The sequence below is a fragment of the Gymnodraco acuticeps genome, unplaced genomic scaffold (genome assembly GCF_902827175.1).
Source record: "Gymnodraco acuticeps unplaced genomic scaffold, fGymAcu1.1, whole genome shotgun sequence".
Classification (NCBI taxonomy): domain Eukaryota; kingdom Metazoa; phylum Chordata; class Actinopteri; order Perciformes; family Bathydraconidae; genus Gymnodraco; species Gymnodraco acuticeps.
The window spans coordinates 781,582-809,256 of NW_022990673.1; the positions used below are offsets into that span (position 1 = coordinate 781,582).

The window sequence follows — 27,675 nt, forward strand, 5'->3', positions numbered from 1 at the left end:
CTTCTCGTGGTTTCCTTGCGTCTCTCCATGCTTCCCTGGTGGGAGGGACTAGTCGCAGGGAAACGACGCAAGTGAGGGACGCAAGGAATCCATTTAACCGAAGTGAGAAGGACCCAGTCTCTCATCAAGGGGGTGTCTCCTGTCCCCGGTACAAACACACTGCCTGAGGAAGGCTATGTGTATTTTTTTTTTCATGAACCTTTTTCGGACCACTTATTTATTTATTTTGGTGACGATCCGACCTCCATGCTGCTACTCTGGTTCAAACTGCATCCACCAAACAATATGATTTATCTCGACCTCCCCAAAATAACCTAAATCTGACACGGTGTGAGATGTCTTTTTTAGCTGTTCTGTCGTCATTTCCTGCTATCTTCTTCATAAAGTCAGTCAAAATGAATGAATGAATGGGCGTTTCTTTGACTATTTATAGGCAAATATGGGCGTTATGTGAAGCCCGCAAAAGCTGCACCGCATTTCGAGTCGATTGTGATTTATAAAGGGAAATCGGCGTAGGAAGTGCTGTACGCACTTTCCTCGCCGGTACGCAATGTTTGGTGAATCGGAAAATGTCGTAACATTTCTGTACCTATTTTTTGGATTTCTACTACGTAAGCAACCTTCCCACGTGAATCCTACGCACGGCGTTATAAATGAGGCCCCTGGTCCTTTCATCAGACGGGAAGCGAAAGAACGAGCAAGACCCATTGCTGGTATGATAACAACCTGGTACTAAGCACACAGGCATCTTGTTAAAGTTATCTTATCTTAGCCAGCGCCTTATAGATAGATATCTATATGGCGCTGATCTTAGCTATCTCTTAGTGGAGGAAAACAATTGTGACATCACTTACGAGACTCTGGGATTTGTAGTCTTTCTAGTTGCGTATTTTTCATAGTCTTATATTTCAACAGTTTTACGACAAACTGTGACTTTTTTGACACGGAAATAATTTTTTAAGATTGACAAACATCATATGTGTAATTCATGGCACAATTCAAACGGGATCGAAAGATACGTTTTCTCTCTCCATTGACTAAAATACATTATTTTTTCGGATCTTAAACCAACCGCAATTTAAAAAAAACAAATGGACTGGATTGATATACAACTTTCCATTCTTTGCGAACCCTCAAAGCACTTAATAAATATATATATATATACACACACACACACACACACACACACACACACACACACAGTCATCATTCACACACATTTATGCAGAGGCTGCCATACGCCAGGAATTCTCCGGACAAAGAGTGCTCTATTCAAACGGCTAAATCAGACACATCACACACTTTGTAGTTTGTCCGTTTATTGTCCACATTTATTTCGTTCTCACACGAAGGTCTTCAAGATAATATCAGGGTTTACGAAAATGTAAAGGGGCTTGTCTGTTTATTTCATGTCCCTCTTTTACCAGTATGTGATTTTGGTACATCTTCCTGCGCCAATGCTGTACACTGTACAAGTGTTTGAAGTCGGCACACTTATTCTTCCCCTTTTTCTTCCTCAGTTTCTCCCTCGGGCAGGGCTCTTTTGTGTTTTAAGTTGTAATTGGCGTTTTATCAGGCCCTGGAGACTGGGCAATGGCATGTTAGAGGAAGTCATGCATATAGCAGTGTGTGTGTTGTGTGAGCAAGCGTTAAGCCGTTTGGGAGGCCTGTTATCTCAGTCTTGCTCAGTTAAGCAGGTTCAAAGTGACCTGAGTTCTGGATCAAAACTAATCTCATAACTAAATACTCAAAGGTTTAGCTCAACAATATCAACAACAGGGCTTTCGTGGCTGCTAAAGTTTCCCCCTCTTTCTCCTACTGAAAACTTGGCTGTCTACACCTCATATTCATACATATGATAAAAGACTAACAATAGCTTTCCTGCAGCGTGTTTACCTTTTTTAAAGACACCACAGATTCTGATTTCAGTATGGGCTTGTTCACTGCTCTTTTGGGTCAAGTATGTGAGCAGAAGAGGCCGACATAAAAGAGCACAGAATAACTTGTTGGAGGAGCATGAGCTCATTGTGATATAGAGGCTAGATTTGACTGTTTTTATCTGAGGAATGGCTGACTTGATGTATAGTACTGAAGAAAAGACAGATAGTAAAGCAGGATTACAAGCACTCAGTCTGTTTTCTTTCCGTGGATCTGCACTCTTATTTTCCTCTTATCTCATTCTACCTCATTCTACCTAGCCTTGAAGTATGATACATCGGGTCAAGTTTGGCTGCAAGGATAACCTTGGACCGATGAGCACACATTCCTCCCACAGGATGGCTACAACATGTGTTGAAATGAAATCTAATAAATGTTTGTTGCAGAAACATCGAGGCTGGATGACCTTTTGGCTGATGGGAGCAGGCGTATACAGCCGGCTGTTTGACGATTAGTTTTCATAGTCTGTTTCCTGTGCCATAATGTACAGAGTTTGTTCTTTCTATATATAAGGGCGTATTGTTATCCAATGTCTGTAGGAGTTTGTGTGTCTGACTGTGTGTGTTTGCTCTCACATAATTGTATGGTTTGTCATGTTGCAGCATGCCATGTCTCTTAAGTTTGTGTCTCACTCAGAAGCCCCGAGGGCCGATCTGAAACTCGGTCCTTGGAAATGCTTCCTGACTGTCTTTGTGGAACCATCAATGTGAAGGCGGGAGAAACATATTTTGAGTGGCAGATATGGAGATGAGGGTGTTCGTTTAAAGTGTGACTCACAAACCCTTATAACATGAAGAAAATCTATAGAGACAACAAATAAATGCTTGAAAACTGAATGAACAAGGTCTTAGTGTATTTATGGTTATAATTTGTTTTAGGGCTAAAATAGTAGATGACTTACAGTGTTGTTATAGAGCAGGGGATAAAAGCAGGAGAATGAATATTGAAAACATTTAAATGCAGTAATTAACTTCAGCAAAGCCAACATAAAATAAAAGTGAAGACAGTTACACAACAGTTTTTTAAAATTGTAATCACTGTTTGGACCATAGGGGTTATTTTAACAGTATCTCAAATAAGTTTTGTTGAAATCCACATGGTGTCGATATAATAGACACATTTTAAACACAAACACACAAAAAAAATTCCAGAGCTCTGGACTAAAAGGGAAGCACCTATTGTGTTTTCAGTAGGGGTGTAATGGTTCACAAACATTTCGGTTCGGTACGTACCTCGGTTTTTAGGTCACGGTTCGGTACGTCGTAACTATGGTGTGTACATTATCGCAGTAACGCGTTACTTTAGGGCTGTGCGATTATGGCAAAAATCATAATCACGATTATTTGGGTCAATAATTGATATCACGATTATTTTGACGATTATTCATTGACTATTTATTGAACTTTAACACAAATAATATTTTACCAATAAACAAGATCAACAAATATGTTGGAGCGCACTTCCAAAACATATATTATTAATATGATAAATAAATTAGACCAAAATAAATTAAATCAAACATGTTGCAGTGCACTGTCACAACCTACTGAAAACTCCTTAACATATAGCCAACATTTTGGTAAAACATATTCATTATTCCACTCAGTTAAACGTTGAAGGCTGGCCAACCGTCATGGTCCAGAGGTAACAGGAAATAAATGTTGAACTACAATTTAAGACCAAATAAAAATGTTTAGGCCACCATGGCAAATGCTGGTAGGGCTGCTCATGTCATCTCTTAAAGATTTTTTGCAAGAAACACCAGCCTGTTTACATGGTCTGGTTTCAGAGATGAGCGCAGGCAGGTGACAATATTGCCACCTGTACTGAAGACCCTCAGCCACGCCCCGACACATGGGGTGACGCCGGCCAATCACAAAGCTTTGATGCGTTCAAGTGCATTATTCTGGCACAGGAAGATTATGTTACAGGACATAAAACAGAATATTGTTGTTCTATTTTTAGACACATCTCGCGAACCCCTGGGCTAGACCATAGGTCTGTTGTGGTAGCAAAGTAGTCAGCTGAAGCCACATCTCTCTCAACTTCCCCACGGCATTTGTCATATAGTGCAGGCAGCGCAGACCTGCTGAAATAATACCGAGACGGCATCGCGTAACGCTTGTCCAACGTGTTGACAAGTTGCTTAAAGCCCTGGTTGCTAACAGTGCTAACTGGGCACATATCTTTAGCGATGTGAAATGTAATGGCACCTGTAATATCTCTGTGTCTCTGCGAGCTCGTCGCGTAGGCCGTTGCTCTCTACAATGCGTCCTGAATCGATGACTGTGATGATGTGGTGGATGAAGTCGAGCGGGCATCTGCTTTTTGTTGTATTACTGCCCGGTCGTATTGCACTTTGTGGTTGTATTTCCAGTGCATGACATTAAGGATTTTGGGAGATGGCCCTATGGGCCATCTAAGCTAATTTACAGATGGCCCTGAGCCCAATAGAGATTGCCCTGAAAAATGCGCACGGACGAAATGACGCACGAAGGGTTTGGGGGCCCTCCCTCTAGAACAGGGGTGCCCAACCAGTCGATCGCGATCGACCGGTCGATCGCGGGGAGATTCCCAGTCGATCGCGAGATGTGTCTAAAAATAGAACAACAATATTCTGTTTTATCGTTAATGTCCTGTAACATAATCTTCCTGTGCCAGAATAATGCACTTGAACGCATCAAAGCTTTGTGATTGGCCGGCGTGACCCCATGTGTCAGGGCGTGGCTGGTGAGCATTGGGCAGTGTGCACTGCACTAGTTCGCTAACGTTGTCCGTGTCAACACAGGAGTGACAGGCCGCACACACACAAGACCGCAATTATGGCAGAAGCAAAACATATATAATTCTCACTCCGAGTGGGAGGATGATTATTTTTGTATCTATTCCAATTCAAAGTCCATCTGTCTCATCTACAATGCGAGCGTGGCTTTATCGAAGAAGGGTAATTTAGGAGCGGCATTTCAAAACAGTGCACAAACGCTACGAGACGGAATTCCCTCCTAATTCTGCCCTACGCTCCAAAAGGGGAGGGGCCTGAAAGGACAGCTAAATGCACAGCAGTCCATTTTCACCAGGGCCCAACAACAAGAGCAAGGCTGCTACCATAGCATCTTATCGTGTCAGTCACGTTCTTGCCAAACACATGAAGTCTTTCAAAGATGGCGAAGTTGTGAAAGAAGCAGTCCTGGAGGCTGCCGACGCGCTTTTGGGGGACAGTAAAAAACGGTAGCATTTCAACAGGTTTTTGATATAATAAAAACTCAAGTTAGATACCGCTATTAATCAGCTTTAAGTTTTAGTTTGTTTGAACTTATTCATTATAATTATTGTACAACATGGTATAAGAATGCAAACATTAAGATATGTTCTGTTTAAATTGATTATAGTCTATTATCAATTCAGGTTAAGAAACTAGTGTTGCTTGCATCCTATTTTAAAGGCATTTCTTTTTATAATCTACTAAAATGCAACAAAAAAGGGTTTGATTCTATTAATTTTGTCTTTTTTATTGCACTTTGGCAGCAGATTCCTGTGTAGCTTCAGATCTGAGTTGTCTTATTAGTAAGCCTCATTTATACTTTTGTAGCAACACTATTTTTATATAATGGCAAATAAAGGGTTCAGAGTCTTTTCTTTTTTTCCTGTGTCATATGTGGCAGCACTTCAATGTTTCTTGAAAACATGACCCACTGTAGTATGTGACGTGTGAATAAACTCCAACTCTGTATCAACAACACTTGTGTAACTTCAGTTAAATACTTGTATGTGTGTAGATTAGAAAGAGGTAAGATAAAGGATCTGCAGTATTTTATGAAGTATTCATCGTAGAAAGGTCAGTTTTATACAAGTAGTGTGTATTTACCTGGTAGTAGGCTGTCAGTAATGGCTACGCCTCTCTATTTGGACTGGTAGATCTCGGCAGACTGGCAACTTTAAAAGTAGCTCTCGGTTCAAAAAAGGTTGGGCACCCCTGCTCTAGAACATTTAGATTTGTGCAGGTCTTATATGCTGTCTGGTGCATTCTTTAGACTGAATTATAAGATGAACCACCACAATATTGTATTGTACAATTTCAATTGTATTCTTCATTTCACTTGTTTGTTTGTTCTTGCTTGTGTTTGCTCGCTTGCATGGCATAGCTATAAGAAATACTTAAGTTGTTGGTCAAGGCACTTTCCATCTGATGAAGGCAAATGCCTTCCCAGATGTAAAAAAGTAGAAAACATTACATTCAGTTATAACTGCCAAAACAAACATTATTTACACTATTATGGCCCCTGTTAAAAATGTTTGTAATGTTATCTACTGTAAGTTGGTCGAACGAATGCCCCCTCATCCGGAAGCTGACCGAGCAGACCCGAGCAGCAGTCGAGAGGAGCCGAGCGCATCCGCGAAGCACACAAAATGGCGACGTCAGAGTTCCCGTTAGCCGGCAAATCTAAATCTCTTCGGTCAAAAATGTCCGGTCAAAATAATTTCCCTTTAGCCCAATACCGCTTCAGTTGCGCCACTTATGTAACAGACAAGAAGAGTATGTGACAGACATGAATAGTCAATTATAATGTCTAACACTTAATGTGGAGAAATATATGTCCTGTGTGGGTTGATTGTGCGTTGATCTGTTGGTAATGCCTCGGGGTTCCGGTGGGCATGTAAACAAATGCATAATGCTGCGCTATACTTTGTGGCCTCACCCAGTTGCATAGCGACACTTATTATTTAGGTGTCTTTTAATAAGCAGGTAGTCATATCATTAGCTAGAACTAGCTGGATCTGATCGATATGGACATAAACGCGAGTGAAGTCTAATCTGACGGGAGAGAGAGATCAGCTGCTGCTGACGAGTCGACACGCAGCTCTGCACGATCACATGCAGCGGTGAGCGGACAAAACACACACTTCAGGTTAGCATATCACACATAGCTATTTTAATTACCTCTGCAACTACCTGAACTAGTTATAGATATGTTTATTTTTACTGTCGGGTCACTCATTACTGGATCCGCGAGCTGCATGATACTGGCATAATAGATTGCCCGATCGGGCAACCAGCAGGTGAGGCTTCATTGCCCGAGCTAAATACTAGATGGCCCCGGGCCATCGGGCAGTCCTTAATGTCGAGCCCTGATTTCAGATGATTAAAGAGATTGGTTGTGTTAGCGTGTGGTGCCAACACAACCTGGTAACAAATCCTGCACTGTACTTTATTTTGCTCCACGTCGGACTCCTGAAAGCCAAAGTACTTCCAAATAGTGGAAATAATTTGACCCTTCTTTTTAACGAGTTGCTGCTCTTGTTCTGACATCTTCGCTCGCGCTGAACACTCACAACACATGTCACGCCCACGTGGCCGAGTGGGCTTTTAGGGAGGGGCGAAAGCGCACCCAGCAAAATAATCGTATTTTGTCAATTATGCTGTTTTCATAATCGTCGCAAGCCGTAATCGCGATTAAAATACGATTAATTGCACAGCCCTACGTTACTTTGTAACGCGTTACACCCACCTCTGCTGGTGGACTATTCGTTATGCAAATATAGGATGTATCTGCGGTTAAAACAGACCGCCCATGAATGCAGTTTCTTCGGTAAGTCAACCCTGCGTACTTTATGTTATGTTACTGGTGTTTTTATTAAGCTAACGTTAATGAATGTTTAGAGTTGGCTTAGCATTTGAGCAATCGTAGCTCCATCTGTGCTAACGATGCTATGCCTAGCATCCAAGAGTGTAAAACATTAAGTGGGATGCTACTGTATACCAAAAGGCTTCTGTGCGAGGTTGCTAAAATAAGGTCATCCTTGTACGTTAGATAGTTAGTTTGTTAGTTAGGTTACTGTATGCATTGTTAAGGTTCGTTTAAATTCGCTATGCTCTACTATAGCATACAATAGACTAGCTAACGTCAACGTATTGTTGAAGAGAGGCTTAGTGTATATTAAATCAACCTCACCATGAAATGTGTGTATCTTTTTAAAATATGAACGTCACATTTCAAGATGGTCCAGAAATAACGCTCCCTTAGATATTGTAATATGGTTTGTTGAACTGGAGTTATTTATTGCAGCTAACCGTCTATCCGACGAACGACCCAAACATTGTTGTTTTTAATATTGTTACCGATGCCTCTTTTAATTGTATCATCACACTTGAGAAACAGCCTTATCGTGGCTGTAGAACGGAACATGTAACTTAATTCCTGCATTTAAGGACGATGAATAGCGTAGTCAATGCTTTAGTGACAAGGAAATTATTTGTTTAAATATTAGATATTACGTTATCTGTGACTTCAGTGAAAATTAAGCTTTTGCATTGCATTTGTTCAATAGGTTTGTGTCTTACCCTTACGTGTGTGATGCATATGAATATGGCATATGAAAACAAATTAATTTGACTGACTCATGAAAAACTCATCCAAAATAAAAGGACCTACTCAAACTGATACAGTATAAGGACTGTGATATCCAGCAATTTCTTAAGTATAACAATAAGATTATGACCTGTTTTTAAAAGATAAAACGTTGTTTGCATGTAAAGAAGTCTGTAACCCACGCATGTAACTTTACATCGGTTTGTTCAAAGTCTCCTTAAGGTGATCCAGACAGGCTGGACCAGAGGAGGAGAGACAGATCTGGACTCCTAACAGCAGAGAACTTCAGCACGGATTCCAAGGTACATACACCTTTTTCATACTTTACAAAGAATGCATAAAGTAATGACTCTAATACACTGATATACATGCCATTAAACATGACTAAATACTAGATCACCTACACATCAGTGATGTTGAGTGTACTTTCTTAGCAAAAGGTTACATTTACATTTTACCAAGCAACATAACTTTTTTGTTCATCTTTCACATTTCAATGTATTTAAGGCAAGTATTATTGAACATATGAGAACTGAGACCCTTTGTCTCTGCATACTGACTGTAAAAAAACATGTTAAAACGTGATTCTTTCAGTGAGACAACCGAACATAGCAAGCTTCTACAGTTGCACTAAGTTTTGATAACAGTTAAATATTATTTTAATAATACATTTATTTCAATGTTGATGAATTTAGAACGGTTTATTCATAATCTGATTATCTTTGTAGTACACTGTTGGATTTAAAAAAACACATTCAAATAAAAAAATCATTATATTTATAGCCCCTGAACAAACAAACACACCTATCTTAAATAACACACTTGCTCTGCAATAATATGTTTTGTTGATATTTCTGTTAGGAAAGGACATGCCTGAGAGACAGGACTGCTTCACCATTTTCTCTTTCTCTGAGGGTCCAGAAGAACATCCAAGAGGGAAAGGAAAAGCTGATTTTAGGAGATTTAAGAGCAGTACAGGACATTCACTAATACCTCATTCACACCAACGCAACTCCGGTTCAAGCTCCATGCTAGAGCTTTTCAGGTTCAGAACCGGTTCTTCGGTTTAGCTCCGGCTCTTTTCACACTGCCCAGAGTCCGACTGGTGCTGCGTCATTGCGTCATCGTTTGCATCATGACTTAACCGTTTGCGATCACATGACTGACAAAGCCGTGCTCTGATAGGCCAGAAGTCGGTTTGATTGCATTAGGGCTCGATTGCTTATCCTGTCTGAGTAGCCCGGATGATGCTGCATCGCAATTTTGGACATCGAATTTTATACACCGAATTTTTTTCACTTGAGTTTTTGGGATCTGAATTTGAACATTTGAATTTTTTTCCCTTGAATTTTTACATTTGTATTTCACATAGGTAAATTCGGAGCAAAAACATTCAGATACATGATTTTCAAAGTAATTATTTTCAATGCTATAAATTCGGTGTCTAATAAAATTCAAATACTTCTGTCTCTTGTTTGCTTCCATAGGATTTTCGAGCTCAACTTTATCTGCATTCGCCATTTCGACAGTTCCTCAAATTACTGACTAAATTTGAACGCATCCCTCTGACCAGCTCTCATAGTATGCCTCTCGTCCAATGAAATGACTTGGTCGCTCTATGACGCTTTGAACCCAATGTGAGCAAATTACTCTGAATGCTGCGACACAGCTCCTGAGATTACTTCCAAAAAGTTGTTCACGTTCTCAATTTTTTACGTTTAAAGTTATATTCGTTCGGGTACGTAATCGTATACCGTTACACCCCTAGTTTTCAGATCATCATGTCATGCCATGTCTTCATTTTTTCAAAAGTTAGTGAACAGGTGATGTATGTCAGGCTATTGAAAGCACAAATAAGTAATAACCGAAACTGACATGCATTTGATTTTATACAGTACATTTTCCCATTGCCCAGCCACAGTGACCTACAAGCTGGAAAGTGCTACAAGGTTGGGTGTTATTTAGTAGTGTATTCTATAATAAAGGTATTCTGATTCAGATTATTCAAACTAAATGTGACCCTTTTTCCATTATAGTCACTTAATTTGATGTTGGACGTGGGCAAGTTGTAGCAGAGTGAGGCACTGAGGCTAAGAGCCAAAGTGAAAGGAAGAAACGTAAGGGATTTTTGTGACGTCAATAAAGCCAATATGATTTGAATGTTTAGCTCCTGCTTATGCAATTCATACACACTGTGGGAGTCTGTTTTTTGTCCATAACATCGGACAAATTGGATTTGTCTGCATATCTAGTGTACTGTGTCCCTTTTTTTTTTTAAGCCTGATTTGTTGTTTGCTCTGTCTCCATGAGGATGTTTTAGTGCTGTGGAATAGACTTGTGCCATGTCCTCATAGAGGAAGACATGGAGATCTTATCAGTTTCCTCTAAACATTACTGCTCTGACTGACTGCTCTGTTGCTCCGTATTGTTTGCCTGCCCTTTCCTTGTTAATAGTCCGTGCAGGGAATGACCACAGACATCAGTGTTGCTGCCAGCTCTGCACTTCCTCTCCCCCCCCCCCCCCCCCCCTTTTCTCCCCGACTCATCTGTCACCACGCTCGGGTCGCCTGGTCTTCAGCGGTAAAGTTGAACTTGTGCTGGGCTGCCTGCCTGCTCCCGTTCAGGCTACTTATCAGACATGGACGCACTCACCAACTGTACGGCAGTAATGCTGCCCACACACGTCGGCCTGCTGCTCTGTTTCTGCCACATGCCACTACTTTATAAGCTTGGCACTGTATCCTCTCTAAAGTTGATTTGATGGCTAACCAGATACTGTTATCAAGACCAGTCGGGCCTTGTATTGGCTCTGAATAATTCAATTTGCTTCTAGCTTCAGGCTGGGCGATTGAAGGAAGGCATTATGTAGGTCTGTGAGAGTACATACCAAGTGTGTCCGTGTCACTGGGGGATGTGCCAGGAGAGAGACCGAGGCCGGGCCTGAACAGCCTGTCTGTACAGCCTGAGCTCTAATTATCAACCCGGAGAGCTGAAGGGATCGAGGGAGAATGGAAGAACGAGGGTGAGGGAGAAAGAGAGAGGCAAGTGTATCTAAAAAAAGCCTAATCACACCCCACGGTGCAAGCTGCTGCTATGGCACCGATTTAGAACTAGTGGCATTTCACAAACAGGGTATACAGATCTAACTTAACTAGTGTGTGTGCCTTGTGTCTACTTAACATTCATCATGGCTTCTGCATGTCATGGGGAAAAATAATCAGCTGACGATGCTCATCCATCTGACCTGGTGACCAATTGGCCATCCAAATAGTTTCTGTTTTCCCTCATATACCCAATTACTGTGGCAGTGTTAACCATGGTTGTTAAAAAAAGGAAACTTGATAGAGGACATCACATTTCATTTGTAAAGAAAATCTGGCAAGCTAAGTTAGTTAAACAGAGCAAGGGTTTTTAAATACATTTATTTTTAAACTAACTAGTGATGAGCAGTGCTTGTATTTGGCCTGCGCTCAGGGTTACGTAGTTCCTGGCACATCCGATGTTTGCCCCTGTGAGGACTCTTCTCATTTTGTACTAATGCCTACTGGTGGATGCCAGCAAACACAAAACCACAACTGAAAACATAAAAAAGAAAAAATGTAGATGGATTTGGAATTTTGAAAAAGAAAGAACAGAAGACTTGGACTTGGAAGAAACTTCATTGAGTTCAAACGATTTTTTTTAATCGATTCATCTTTTTTCTCATGCAAAAATGACAGGATATACTGGGGTTTTTCTGTTTTATATATCATACTAAAGTGAATTTGTTTGGGTTTTGGATTAGCAAAACGGGACCATTAAATAAATCTTGGACTTTGAGAAACCTGGTTAGATTTTTTTTAACTTAATAGACCAATCGCTAAACTGAATAATAATGGGCAGATTAATCAATATTGATAGCAAAATATATGCATTAATCATACCATAATACGTTATCTAATATGTGTTGTGGCTGGTTAACATGAGGATCATCAAAGAGGAAAATCCATTTTGCCTAGCGTTCATTTTATTTCAGACAAGTGTCAATTTAGATACCAAGAGCATTATCAGCTATACATAAATGTTCTTAATAAGGACCATAATATATGATGATATGGACATCTTGCTGCTGTGATTTTGAGAAACACTGCACTTTTATATGAATATGTTTCCAAGGTTAAAAGTAAGATAATTGTCTTCAGATTTTCCTGTGTTTCATCTCATGCTTTTTAACACCCTCTTTGCCCTTGGGAGCTTTTTTCCCCCTAAGATGATGCTTATTTCCAGTCACAGACAGACTTAAATATTCATGAACTGATGACAGGATGTCAGAGGGTAGAGCACAGATGCTTCAGTGTCAGGATAGTGAGAGTCTGTGTGGTGTCACTGGGTTCACTACCTATTGATTTTCAAAAAAACGCTTTACTGTAAAATGTTATGGCACCATTACATTGTTTTCATCTTGGATTTATGCTTCTGCCATTATGCTGCTGCCGTGATGAAATGTGCACTCTTTTTGTCTGGAAGTATTAGCGTATTTGGAAAATAGAGATGTCTCCTCATGTTCCTGTTGTGTATGTTTTGTGTGTTGATGGACTCTCATTCGACAAGCAACGGGACACCAGTGTGTGGTGTTAAGGCACGGACACACCAGGCCGATTATCGGCGTCGGTGGGCGTCAGGCCAACGATGAGCGTCGACAAGCTCTACTCAGATTGGTGTGTCATGCACCGTCGGGTCTTTTCAGCCGGGCCGACGCCTTTTCGGCCGAAAACTTGAATCGGCGGGCAGTCGGCAAAATAAATCACTCTGATTGGCTGTTCAGCTAGCGAAACGGAAGTGAGGGACCCAAACAAACTATTAAGAAGGCAAATCTGAGATTTCATTTAACTCCAGCTCTCGACACAGGTTCGGGAAAGCCCCATGAGCTTCTTGTTGTAGAGTGAAAATGGAACGCACACGCTATTTGTTGTTTGTTTATATCACGCAGTCCGTTCTTCTTCTCTCGGTTATCACGGGCCGTTTCTCAATCTCGAGGATACTGGCTTCCAAGCCAATATTTCAAGGATGCTACGTCATCGAGTGCCGCCGAAGTACTGTTCCAATCTCCAGCATACTTGGAATTCCACCGAGGCCGCGTCCTTGGTTTGGGGGACATTTCGAGGCTGCACATGGGTAGACTTTGCGTCCTTAAAATCCCCACAATGCTTTGCATTTAAATGTAAGTATGTAGTGGCGTAGAAAATGTGTACCGTTAGAGAGAGTGGCACACTTGTTAGCCTGTTCCATTCTTCTTCGTTTTCCGAAGCCGTGGCTTGGAAGCATATTTGCTTCGTTTCTGAAGGAAGTGACTTGGAAGTACGTAACTACCAAGCCAGCATCCTCGCGATTGAGAAACGGCCACGCAGTCTGTCTTCCGGTTGTTGCCTCTTTTGAAGGATGAATACACACTACCGCCGCCTGCTTGCAAGGAGAGTTATTGCCACTCACGCATGCGCAGTTCGCACGTGCTTCTTGGCTGTCGGCTGAAGTCTTTACGGTGTGTTCCAGTACGACACTGGGCCAAAATGCTGAGACGCGAGGCGACGCAACAGTCGGGGTCAGTCTGTGTCAGTTCTTTGTTGTCAGATTGGTGTGTCCGGGCCTTTAGCTGTGTTGGCAAACCATGCGATTCCCCAGAATAATAAACCTGTTCAGTGTGTGACAGTTACAATTATAAAACACCATGTTCTAGAATAGTTTGAGTACTTGAGTCAGTGAAGCATATGTTTATGTACAGAGTTGTTTGCATATGCATAGTTTTTTGTGTTTTTCCTCCACCATTTCTGCTGTTATACTCTGGGAAACTATGTTCTGCCCTTACTGGTCCACACTTCCATGCCTCTGTCACCTTATTGACTTCCATCTAGGATCTGAACACGGGCAGCATGTTAAGTGATGGTAGGGATGGGTATCGAGAACCGGTACTAAGTCAGTACCGGATTGGACGGTATCGGTATACCGTTAAGCCGCTGGACAAACGGTGCTGCTATCGGTATATGAATTACGCTACTTCTTTAGTTTAAACAATTCTGGTTGGTTGGGAACCCTCATCCCGTGTGACGTATCCGGTTTGAGTACCACTGTTGGCCACTGTGAATGCCACTCGTCATCTCTCCTAACAGCACTCTTATTATTGTGAGACTCCCGGGGGCAGGCGCAACGTCTTGCAAGAAACAGCGTCCCAAGGCTTCTTAACATTTAACAACCTATTAATGATGCATACCCACTTAACGGGAAGAAACTCAGCTAACAGACGATATGAACCATTTTACCTACACAGAACAGAAGTCTTCCAAGTCTAAATCAACAGTTAGTGAAACGGGCTAACGTGGCTAACGGCTGCTTTAGCCCATAACTGGCAAAAGCGATCTTTTCTACGTCTATCTGCACAAATGATTCCACAGATTCCATTGGTATAAGTCTCATCACTGTACGACCAAAACTCACTGAACTAGCAGCCAGGAATGAGCAAGAAAACAACTTCACTTTACGTAGCCAGAGCCATGATGATAATTATGTCTTACCGTTGCTGTTTTGTGATCAAAAGTTGTGTTCAAGGGCATAAAAATGGTTAATCCAATGTCGCTGTGTTACTTTAAAATGATTACTGATAATCTATCATTACAATTATAAATAATAAACGGATTATAATGGTTAGCCGACCGGAGCTTGCGGTTTAGGAGGTGCGCACGCAGCGTCTCGTTTTAACTGAATAATGGTCATGTTTATATGGATTTATGAACTGCCCCTAATTACCGCCCCCCTTCCAGAGACACACTGTCAAACACACTCATCCTGCTTGGTATGACATTGAAAAAGTTACATTAAATAATAAATACAAATAAATTACTGTTTAATCTTTACATTTTGTAATCATGTCTATAATTTTGAGCACCAAAATATTGAAAATTATCAATAAGAGTATAGAAAAATACCGGTATCGGTCAAATCCTAACTATACCGATCCCTAAGTGATGGTTTGAAGGGGCTGTTGGTCATGTTCCCTCGACTGCAACACACGCCCACACACCGTTTTCTCTCCACAGGCAGTTCCACCAACCTCTGCGTGAACAGCAGACCTGCTGAGTGAAAGCAGTGTTTATCGAACTGCTGTGACATGCAGCAACATGCTGTGTCCCTGTGTATGTGATCAATCCAGCACCTCTTAGCTCCAGATCAATAGTGTTCAAAGGGAGAGGCTTGACTAGAGCCCGGGGAAAGACAGGACCTCGACCTTATCTTTGCTGCCGTAGCAATACTGAAACACCGCTGACTAACTCTCTGGTGATTAACAGGCTCTGCAAAAGTTATAAACACAGTTGGAAATAAGGCTGCTACTTTTGTGATCTTATAAACATGGTAAAAGTGGTTATGTACTGGTTTTCATGTTTCGCCCCAACAGTGTCTCCCTTTTTAAATATCATGCAGCTACTACAATATAGTGCCAAAATAATTTGCCTGTAAGATACCTACGTTGACTTTGAAGGTTCCATCAGCCTTGTGTTTGTATCTGTGTGTGGGCTGTCAGACTCCTCACTGCTCAGCTCAACACACTGACCTACTTCTGTTCCCTGACTTTGGTGCATCTACGGCATGCATTTAAAATGCATCAAGCATGTGTCAGAACAGTGCATGCATTATACAGACGGTGACAGAGAAGATGTACATTTAAATTTAAAATACAAACTCTGAAATGTCAGTCCTGGTTGACTTTGCAATACTGCTGGTAGCAGCAAATGCAGTTTAACGCTACAGGTTCAAGAATACTGGGTCAGCAAAACAAACTATTATTTTTAATGAAGATATCATGCAATAAATTGCCTTTTTCCATCATTCTGTAAGCAACCATGATTCGATGAACTGCTGCATACGGCATGAGTTGTAAACATCGAACATACAAATAGTTGGTTTCTTCCCTTTAGAACCTGGAGGAGTGCAGCCTGTCACCGGCAGCTGTCCATCTTACAGCTAACTCACTGTGGCCTCTCCTTTGTCCTGTTCCATCTTGCAATTTGTTAACTGATCCACTATCAAAATATGCCAAAAAGACAGCAATAGTGTCAGATTAGAGCTTCCTGCCCAACAAAAGGCATTTCTTGTGACCATTTCCTTATAGAAGTCAACTTGTGTTGCACCAGTTAAATGCTTTATTTGAACCTGCAGCAGTAGCACATTTTCTTATTGTATTAACTTTATACAGCATTTTTTCTCCCAGTCCTTAACTGAACATATTTGAATACTTTCAGAACTTGTACGTATAAATATCATTTAATATGAGGTCTTTCTGTGAGCATGAGAGGAGCTGGGTATTTGTGGTGCTCTCACATACAGGGGGAGCAGATTGAGAGGCTCACAGGACTGAGAAGTGTCACAGACAGGCCTGCAGCGCTGCACAGTGACATGCATAGTGTTCAAAGCTGTTAAAGTCACACAATACTCTGTTAAAGCTGAACGTTAGACAAATCTCACGTGTCTGATCCTTTATTGACAGTCTCACATCTTTTGACCCTTCCCTGAACATTCCTTCAGTTCCTAAAGGTCCCTGCTTCACACACACACACACGTCAATCCTTGTATTTTGTGCCCATGTGTTAGCTTGTGCCTCGTGCTGGGACTGAGAAGGAGTAGAGTAAACATGTAAACACATACAACAGTAAATAGGGCTTGGAGCAGCCTGGTACTTTGAATTCTGGAATTTTAAGGTATTTGCACTATAAAACGCCATCTGTTGTGCACTGCCACAGTTTTGTCATGGCTACCTCAGAATATAAATTATAACCCTAACATTATATTATACATTCTTCATCAAAAGCTGCCAAGGAGGAAGAGACACCTGCTGTCACCAGTGTTGGTCGAGTGAATGCTAATGGGAACGTTTCCGTGTATTACCACCCAAAAATGTATTTTCATGTTGAATACTCCAGGGGGATGTTAGGAGGAGGATGTTGTTATTGAAGTAATCACCATGCTTCTTGATAACTAGATAGTATTGAGCTTTATGGTTCGAAATGAATCGGTTTATAATGTAGATTTTTTAGATTGTATCAGTAAGGTAGTATATCAGAGCTGTAGCATTTATAAAAAAAATCTTCTTATTTTCTTTATTAATCATTAAAGCCCTGCATAATGTCTTCGAGGGAACATGTCAGACCAAAACCCAACAAAATTTGATGAACTGATGATATATTAAAAACACTAAATAAAAGAAAAAACTTCCATTTGTAAGAAGTTGGAGCTATTTCTGCTTGAAAAATGACTTCAAATGATGACAAATAAAAGCAACACACTCACAGATCAGTAGCTAAAATAAGATGGTATGTTTGCTTGAAAATCACTTAAAGGGTTATTTGATTATTGAAAATGTTGCAGATTAATGAATTGATTTATTGGCCGCTTGTTCAAAGTGCACAATTATCTGAACAATAACACTGTCATGCAGTAAACACTCTGAGCTTTGTCTGTCTAAAAGAGGTGATGGAGACCTGCTTTCATGGCACTGGATAATGTAACGGTCAGTGCGGGATGAGGAATGTGTTGTCACATGCAAAAATACGCCAGCATGTGCGTGACGACACACAAAGACATTTGCTAATACTCGTTGTGCCCTTCAGTAACACGGCTGGTTAGGCCGCCCAGCACCTGTAGCTGCAGTCTGATGTGACTGTCAAAAGTCTGATAACACGAATAGAGAGAGGGAGGAGGGGGGAGGCGGAGCCTGAGAGGTCTAATTCAACAGCACCTGCTCTGTGCAGTGCAATGACTCACATTTAGCTTAACAGCGACACATCACCTGAGTCCACTTGAGTCATTCCCCTTTCTGTCACTCTTCCTCTGTTATTCTCGCCCCCCTCCTCCTCTAAACTCTGTCATGTCCCCCTGAAGTCTCCTGCCATCATCCCATCAAAACATGCCATGTACACCTTCAACTTATCACCACTCGTTTGTTATCCCTTCAGCTGGTCATACAAACATTCCCCACACTTGAACCTCAGTAAGCGAAGCGTGAGGACACAACCACTTGGAATTATGTCACCAAACACAACACATGTCGGCTCAGCTCACTGTCACAGTTGCGTGGATGCTGCCAGGAGCAGAGAAGGGTGAGCTCTTACATCGGGAGCTTTGGCTAGTGAGGATTGGGTAGGTAGGGCAGTGACTCAGAAGGAGGGGGTTGCTGTCTCTCTGTTTTTCAAGTAGCATAGCTGGAGGTGTGGGCGTTGTAAGAAACTGAAGTTAAGAGAAGGAAGCTGGTCCAGTGTGGTTGGGAGGGGGCACGCTGAAGCAGACAAGCAGAAACGGGCTGTTTCTACACTTTAGTTACGTGACATGAGATTTAAACTATAGTGTGGGTAATATGTTATTTCCTACATCCATAGCACCAAAAAGCATTGCTCGCTCTGGGTTGCTGTTTCCTTGGTAAGATGTCAGCAGAGGTTTAAAGTTTACCTTGGTGAGTTTGTTCTGCGTGTGAGCTTTGTACCCCTACCCAGCATGAGGACAACCTGGAGGGGATGACAAGATCTTAGTCCTAAACTGGTGGCTAAAGGCCAACAGCTAACTGCCAACATGCAGCATTTGTCTTCAGAGTACCTCACAGTCCATCACACAGGCTTTCATCTCTTAGAGAAGTGAGACCCCTACTGGCTAATGTGAGAAGTGATGGAGGCAGAGAGCATGATGGGATTCAGACTTCATTGGCTTGTAGAGTTGCAGTTGGCCTGACTCAGAATATGCAATAAGATCATTTATTATTTCCCTGGGGTTCAGCCAATGGCACAAGTAGCTTCCGAATTCTGACATTTTATCGATGAAATAAATGAAAGATGAATTGAAAAAATAACTCTAATGAATCAACAATGAAAGTAATTGAGTCATGTACGTCAGTCATGTCTTGTATGTTTGTGTTTTCTCTGTTAAATATTAACTATGTGTTCATTTAGAATTCTGATGCAATCTTAATGTTATATTCCGGTGACCTATAATGCCAAGTAATTATGAACAAAATGATATTAAACCACCTCTAGCTTTTGGCATTCCAGTTGAGATTCACATGTGATCTGATTTTCATATCAGTCAAGGAAGATTTACTGACCATAAGGTTGTTGTTATGGTTACTTCTGTCAATCTGCCACCATTTCTTTTTTTTTGACGATAGCTCATGCTGCATGTTGTCAAACTGATCAGAATCTGATCAGCTACTGGAGTTTTGGCCGTGTGCATTTCTAATTTGTGTGGGTTTTTCATCATGTTTGGAAGACTGCTCTTCATCTCTGTTTCTTCTTTCTCTTCACTTTCACAGCAGGAGCCAGCCTCAGAGGAAGACAGGACTCTATAGACAACAGCAGCAATAAAGAACAACAGGCTAACATCACATCCAACAATATGCGCATCTGACGCACAACTGGTAAGTAAGGCCTTGTCTTTGCAATAATAGCTTGTTTTCAGAGGTCTGACGGAAGTAAATGTGAGTCTGTATGCCTGCAGGATTGCACACTTAATGTTTTTATTCTCTTGTAATACGATTACAGTCGCAGTTAAGTGAGCAAATATGATCGTCATTGCTTATCACCATCCTCCAGTGGTGTGCTGTTTCAGTTGTTTGTCGATTTTCTTGTTTTTTGCCAGCAGTATTATGGAATAAAAAGCTGCCCCAATTTTTGTGGAACATGTTCAAGAGTGTAGCCGTGACCAAGAAATATATGGTTATATTTTGGAGCGAATCCTAACACACATTATTTTTCAATCACTGTGTAGAAATGACTTTGGCCGAGGGCTGCGCTTCCTGAGTGAACTTCTAATTGTGTTAAGCCCCTTTTACACATGTAGGGTAACCCTGCATGTGTATGTTTTTATGTTGATTCTTTATATGAGACCTTACATGTCCAAATTGTTCAATCCAGTAATCAAATGGATGTTACTGTGCCAGCTGTCAGCCCTTGTGTAACTAGAACAGGGGCATTAACTGTGGATGATATTTTCATGTGGATGGTGCAAAACCCAAAGAAAAATAACTATCAAAAGTCAAGAAGGCATTTTTAGCAACACACCTACACAAATGTCCATAATAAGAGACTACAGGATTTGGGTATTTCTGTATGTAAGGGTGACGTGAGACAAATTCACAGGCGACAATAGATTTAGTTCTTTATGACCACATTTTTTTGAAAATAAAAGATAGTTGTGTTGGACTCTTGCTTGTTTACATGATCACAGCATTTACATTAGTTTAAAAAGATGTGCTGTGAGTGTTTTGTTTTACCTGTAGACAAAATCCCCAAGTGATATAGCCCAGAGGCACCCCAATCAAACAAGAAGACATGCATAGGTATTAGACCAGGAAGTAATGTAATTACAGACGTAGGACTTGATAAACAGACAGACTCAGACTTGTAAATACAGACTGGCTATTGCTTCCTGTGTACTTATTCTCTGCTGTCAAACAATAGGAGGGAAGTCGACATGATGTAGTGCTGTTTGCTCTCGGCTTAGCATCTGGGGAAAGCAGCTAATAGCGCACACACACACACACACACACACACACACACACACACACACACACACACACACACACACACACACACACACACACACACACACACACACACACACACACACACACACACACACACACACACACACACACACACACACAGGCCTGCATTGTCAAGCACACAAGAGATGTCTTTGCTGGCCTAGTAGCTTCGTATTATTCACTACTGTCTCCATGTGTGCCCTTGGCCAAGAATACTCTCTGAAGAGTTTTCAATTATGACAAGAGAAGAATATTCATACATATTAAAATAATCCATTGCTGATACTTTCTTTTTTGTTATGAGAAAAGTAATGGACTAGAAAATTCAAATGTATTTTGTGCATAATTTAAAATCAGTTTTCATGCTGAAATTACTTAAGGATTGTCTGATTTAAAATAAGAAAATATAGCCGCAATGTTGAGAATTGATTGAATCATTTAAGATATTTACAGAGTACACTTTGGGCTATGGTAGTTTGTGTTGGGTAATTCACAAATATATATTTAAGGATCTTTGAATGATACTGGCATCAGGAACTCTGGATTATTAATCAACACTCGAGTCTTGGGAAGAACAAATAATTAACCAAGACCTGTGAATAAACCTGGCTTTCTAACGATTTGATCTACTACATCAGTATTGAAAATTGAAATACTGTTGAAATTGGTGATAACCATCTTCTCTCTCTCTGGTCGACGAAGAAAAGACAAAGGAATATTTCCTGTGTTGAGATCGATCTGTAGAGTCAGTACAGTGACTGTAGGTCATGCTCCAGTGTCAGGTGTAAGCTGTTCAGCATTGTGACTTCTACTGACAACTGCTCTTTTCAAACCCCTTTCACAGAGGATCTCATCCTAATGCCTAAGCTCCCTCTGTCTTGTCCTCTGTCGGATGTAGTTAGTGACAGGCTGTGAAAGTGTACGTCCATATGGGCTTCACAGGCCTGCTGGGACGACTGTCAACACTTTCACCGCCATCTCAAGTTCAGCCGTGCCTATTTTTCTCGGTCGTTGACCTTTGCTGTCTTTTTAAGAGATGATCCTGAGAATCCTTCTATTTTAGCCAGTAGGTGGAGCTGCTGTTACAAACTGAGTGATGTGAGGTGATAATTGTCAAGATGAGTTGCAAAATCCCTGTGATATAATTTGTGTTTTCAGAGGGCCGGGCGGGCTTTGCTGCAGCTGAGGATGATGAATGGTCTCGTTCGCTAGAGCTAGATGGTGTGGGAATGATGAACCTCCCTAATGGCCAGTCAATCATCACCACCACGGCTGCATCAGTCTCTGAGGTGAGCCACGCCCACTCACCACACCTCCATCTCCTCTTTTCACAATATATCTTGTGCTACTTCTCCTAGACTTTTGCCCCTCAGAATTCTAATGTACCATGTTTGAGTGATTGGATGTAGCAGTGTTTTCTATGGCAAAAATATTATATTAACATATTTTTCAGATGACACATTTAACAGCTGTGCTATGACATCATGTTGGGTTTTGAAGCCTCCTATCCCCTACATACCTCACCTCTCTCCTCTGCTTGATACTTGTCTTTAACAGCACAGCCATCGCTACTCTCACCTCCCAATGTGTGTGTTTGTGTTTTCTAGAAGAGCAGCAGCTCAGAGTCTCTCAGCGATCAGGGTTCTTCAGACCTGAAGAAGAGTTTCGATGCTGTTGTGTTCGATGTACTGAAGGTCACCCCCGAAGAATATGCAGTAAGTGAAGTTTGTCTTATAGAGGAGGAAATGGGGTCAGAGTTTGGATCATTAATAATTGATGATGTTTGGCAGTGCCAAGCAGGTTCTGATGGATTTCCTCTGGCTGCCTCTGCACAAACTTTCCACGGCATGAACCAACAGAAGTAGTATTTCTGTTGCATTGATCTTAGCTTTTTGTGAGAAGTACTGATGCTCAGGATTGACACATAATAAATAAATAAAAAGCATGTTCCTCATTATTTCTCTAATACTGTATTAATGCTTTTATTCCAATGTTATACCACATTCAACCACAAGAGGGCACTCTTTATCTTCTAAATCCAAGAGTGTCTTCATTTTACATATTTCCAAGTTGTATCAAGGCACTTAAAGGTTCAATCAGTAAAATACCATTGTCAGTCACTATTACCTGCTTGTCAGGACATAACTTCTCTATCAAAAGACGTGTTGAACTATTACAGACATGCTTAAATGTATCCTTACAGTTCATTGAATGAATGCTTTATTCCTCCTGAAAAGTGAAATTGTCTTGTATGCTTGCATGCCATTGTGGTTCCATGGAATCAAGCCAGCTGGCTGTAAAAAATATGAATTATCGTTTATTTTACCAGGATAATCTAAAATGTCTTGCTGTTGGTGCCCCTTAGAAAGGAAAACAAACAATGGTTATATTCTCATTCTCAACAGAGAAAAGGAGTCACTGGGCTGTTTGATAATCTATGTGCACACACTGAACATGAACCAGAAAAGCAAAGGCGATAGTTGTTGGAGGAGATCAGAGAGAAAACAATAGATAAGCATCCAAAGAACTGTAGCCAACATCCCAGGGTGTTGTCGCGAGAGGTCCAACCCCAGATTGAACAGAACGATAGTGCGAATAGTAGAATAAAAAAGCAAGGATAACTGCCAAACAGACGCAAGCCGAGCTCAAAGTCAGGGTACGTCAGTTTCCGCGATGAAAAAATACCCAGAAGGACTCCCCTTTTTGAAAGAAAAACATTAAAAAAGCCTGCCTGGAATTTGCTAAAATGCATGTTAACAAGCCACAATCCTTCTGCGGGAATTTATTAGCTTTGAAATGAACTACGATGAAACATGAAGGATGCTGGGTTTTGATTTGGGAGTGCTTTGTTATGTAATATTCATATAGTGCCTTGAAATTCAGGGCACAACACAATCTTAAATCTATCGAGGTATTTTGGAGGAAAATTAACTGCTTAGTGAAGGAAAGCTGTTTTTCAGTCACAGATAATGGATAGTGACCCTAGTCATGGATAATGACTAAACAAATGCAGCTAATGACACAAAAGAATGGATTAAAAAACACTGGACTATTCTGAAGGGGCTTTCTAAGAGTCCTGTTCCAAATCTTAACAAACATCTGTTAGGAGAGCTGAGACATACAGTCAGGCCATCCTCAGAACGATAGCTGTTTCTTGAAGTATCAGATTAACGTTCTATCGTTTTTTTCCCGATATCATTTTAACTTTTATTATTTCAACTGTTACGAAGAAGTCTGATTTATATTAGATATAGAATAAACAATGGTAAGTTGCATTATGATTTGTCAGTTTGACCCAGTTTGAACATAGCAAGTCTAACAACTGTTGTGTTTTGTCCCCACCAGGGCCAGATTACGCTCATGGATGCTCCTGTGTTCAAAGCCATCCAGCCTGAGGTGAGCTGCACTCAGATCTGTTTAGAGGAGTGGTGTTGACAGCTTTAGTTATGACATGTAGCGTGAGAAATTAACACATTGTTTTTCATTTTGAGCTCGAGGTGTGACATCTCTAAAACTGCATGTGCAAGTCTGGAACACATTTCCTCACACCTCACATTATACAGCAATGACACACAAAACAAATGTTGATTAGTCAATTACAGATAAGTTAACTATTTATATACCTGCATTCATATGTATATTTAAAAATGTCCCCTGTTATCTGCCGCCTCGGTCCATCTCTCTCTTTTCTGTCTTTCAAAATCTTCCGGTGGCATGCTGTGCAATGAGCAGCTGTGATCAGAGCTTCCACGCAATGCCAGTTATCATTATGCGGAAAGTGGCATCTTGTTGCACACCTGGTCTTACACCTCAGTGAGGCGCTTTGTAATTTTGTGATTTTCTGGATTGTTGGGCCTTCCTGACAGCTGTCATGGATAACCTGTGTTTAAGGTTGGCCACTGTGGGCTTATGAAAGCTACATGCAGACCACATCCTAGCGTGGTGTACAGTGTGACTCCTGCTATTGGCCATGTTCAACACGTCTTGTCTCAGCTAACAGCACGCACGCACGCATGCACGCTCACTCACTCACTCACTCACTCACTCACTCACTCACTCACTCACTTACTCACTCCTCTGGCATGATATCAGTCCCAGGCCCACAGTTTGATTTAATTTAGATAACAATGTAATTGTGTGGCGTGACCTTCTTGGATTCTCGTAAAAAGTTTATTGTGTCTGAGTCATGGAAAAGACTACAGATTAGTCCCTGAGTGGCTTTCATCATGGCTGGCGTTCGGGGTACTGCTGTTTCTTCACCCAGAGGGAAGTCATTGACGTCTTCTGGACCGCACAGGGCCAAGTTCACACAGAGGCGACTGTCGGCTTTATAAATGCAAACGTGCTCCTGTGCTCAGTCTGGTTTGAGCGCCTGAGTTGCTTTTATAAGCATAATGAAAATGTGTCCGTGCATTTCAGTCCGATGTAGCAATTTGGAAATTCAGGTCAAGGTTTAAAGGGTCAGAGGTTTTACATATTGCTTCAAGCTGGTAAGAACTTTTTTGAGGGACCTGTATTGGGATGTAGAGCAAGAGTGTGCGTTTGGGAAGGAGTCACTGACCTGTTTAAATGGGGGGGGGGGGGCTGACAAGGGGATGAAAGCTGCAGTCTGGAGGGAGAGAAGGAGGTGAGTGCGGAGTATGCAGAGTGACCCAGCAGCCTCCTGGCAGGAACAGAGTGAACTAGAGAGGCTTTTCCTGCTCTCACAGTGATTTTGTCTCGAAGCACTGGCTGAAAAAAGATACACAGCTATGACCAAACTAAAACTCAACGAGAGTTTCCACTGCTGTCAGTCTCCTCGTTCTCTCCAGACACATAATAAGGAAAGCAGGTGTGTGGTTTCACTAGGCTCACTGCCTATAGGAAAGTATTACATTACATGGATCTGTGAGTTGTGCAATAATAATGTTTTTACTGACTTGCAGCCCATTCTTGCCTTTTTAAGTTAGAATCTACAGACAAATTAGGAGTTCCAACAGATTTGAGGCAGTATCTGACATAAATTGAGGTTAGAAAGACGTTATCTTAGACAAAATACAAGGTTAGTTTCCATGATGTAATATGTTCACCTTTTTAGTTGGATGTATATTAAGTGTCGTGCATTAATGTCCTAATGTTCTTTAGAAGATTTCAACTTGACATATTTTAACCTTTTGTATGTAAACAAATGATATACAAATCAACATTTCCACCAGATTAGTTGCAAGAATGCTGGTCTGTGGACACGTTTTTTTTACAGCAGGCTCTATGAATTTTTTTACAATAGAGTAATTGAAAATGACTAAGCTTGATCTTTAGTCTTTCTATTTTAAAGTGCACATTTTGTCGTCTTCATGCGTAACATGTTTTGTAACTACAGTCTGTCATGTTCAGTTCGACTGGCCTTATATTACCATATTTGCTGTTCTTGCAACTAATTGAAGTAGTCATTACAGTTATTATGGAAATTACCGCAATGAACATAATAAACTAGCTATGACCTGCGGTCTGTTTCAAAGATTAACTTTTTTCCCTCTCCATAAACACATCATAACTGCCTTTCATATCAAATGTACGTGTGATTGAGAAAGAGCCCCATAGAGAGAGATTGAGTGTCCGAACACGGTTTTGTGTGCTCAGGTTTACAGCATTTTTACAGCATTTTGACATGTGTGTATGACGCACAGACAGACTTTCTGGCATGAGCTGGAAAAATTACCCCAGACAGGATTGCAGTACAACAGAGGATCTCATTAACTCAAGTGTTTTAGCACTGACATGGAGCAGATGTGTGGAGAGCTGCCTGACAGGTCTAGCCAAAAGCTCTCTGGATGAGGACGAAAAGATAAGCATCTGTCACAATAGCAATAAAGATTACATGAGAGGCATGTGTGGAGAGACGGTGTGAGGAGATGGTGTGAAATCTGGCCAACACCTCTGGGCAAGAGGCAATGGGCTCCGTTCTCTCTTGTTCTGTGGATATATAAAGTAGGGGAACATTATTGATGATAACGGGTTTTGCCAGTATTTCTTATATACTCTTTGATATCTACAAAGCCTCAAGAGAGCCAGGTTCAAAAGCTTGGAGCTTGAACTCATGCCACTCTGACACATCAGACAGCAAAGGAGCTGAACACATCTGCTTTGGATGATCGGTTAAGTGACGGCTCATAAGACATGCATGCATGATGGCTGCTTTAATTCACTTCCTACAAGTAATGGACCGCTTAATACTTGTGGTTATGCAAAGACCGGAACAAGTACAAAAATATATCAGAGGAAGAGCTGTTGAGGACAACACGGACATACCCTTGTGTATAATTGATGAGAACACCAGAAGTTATTTTCCGACAGTAAAATCATCTATAGTGCAGAGCAGACTGATGTTTTATCTACAACGCCCCACTGAATTGCTGATATGTTCTTTGGCTGTTTGTTTGCAATTGACATGCCATTGAAATGACAAGGCAGATCATGAAGAGGAGGAGAAAGGATGCAAGGGAGTTGTATCAAAATCTTTTCCTCATCTAAATGTACGAGGCCAAGATTACTAATGGGTTGTAACAACCCCATCTATATGGTTTTAATCGAGAGTGAACTGGACCGCCTAAAGATGGACCAGCTGACAAGAGACGTGTAGACATTAAAATGATGTGTAAGTGAAAAGAAGATGTTGGAGATGTTCTGTCCCAGAAGACCATTTTTAATTTTATAATCGAACCGCACTGATGTTTATGAAATACAGTTTGCGAAGGAAAGAGATTGAGTGATTTAAAGAGGGGCGGTTGCCTGCCTTTGTTTCAAATGCACAGTCATGGCAACAGCCAAGTTGGTAAT

General features: G+C 41.1%; 1 protein-coding gene across 3 annotated transcripts in view; it reads left to right on the forward strand.

The window, feature by feature from the left end:
- Nucleotides 1-27,675, forward strand: part of ralgps2 (Ral GEF with PH domain and SH3 binding motif 2) — an 80,306-nt gene that overhangs the window by 13,278 nt on the left and 39,353 nt on the right. For 2 of the 3 annotated variants that reach the window (XM_034229798.1, XM_034229800.1), the window contains exons 2-5: nucleotides 19,627-19,731; nucleotides 22,018-22,148; nucleotides 22,467-22,574; nucleotides 24,205-24,255. In XM_034229798.1, the coding sequence (XP_034085689.1) occupies nucleotides 22,089-22,148; nucleotides 22,467-22,574; nucleotides 24,205-24,255 (219 nt within the window). In that variant the 5' untranslated portion in view covers nucleotides 19,627-19,731; nucleotides 22,018-22,088. Of the gene's footprint in view, nucleotides 1-8,574; nucleotides 8,609-19,626; nucleotides 19,732-22,017; nucleotides 22,149-22,466; nucleotides 22,575-24,204; nucleotides 24,256-27,675 lie in introns of those variants that run through there. The other variant, XM_034229799.1, reaches the window with a different exon arrangement.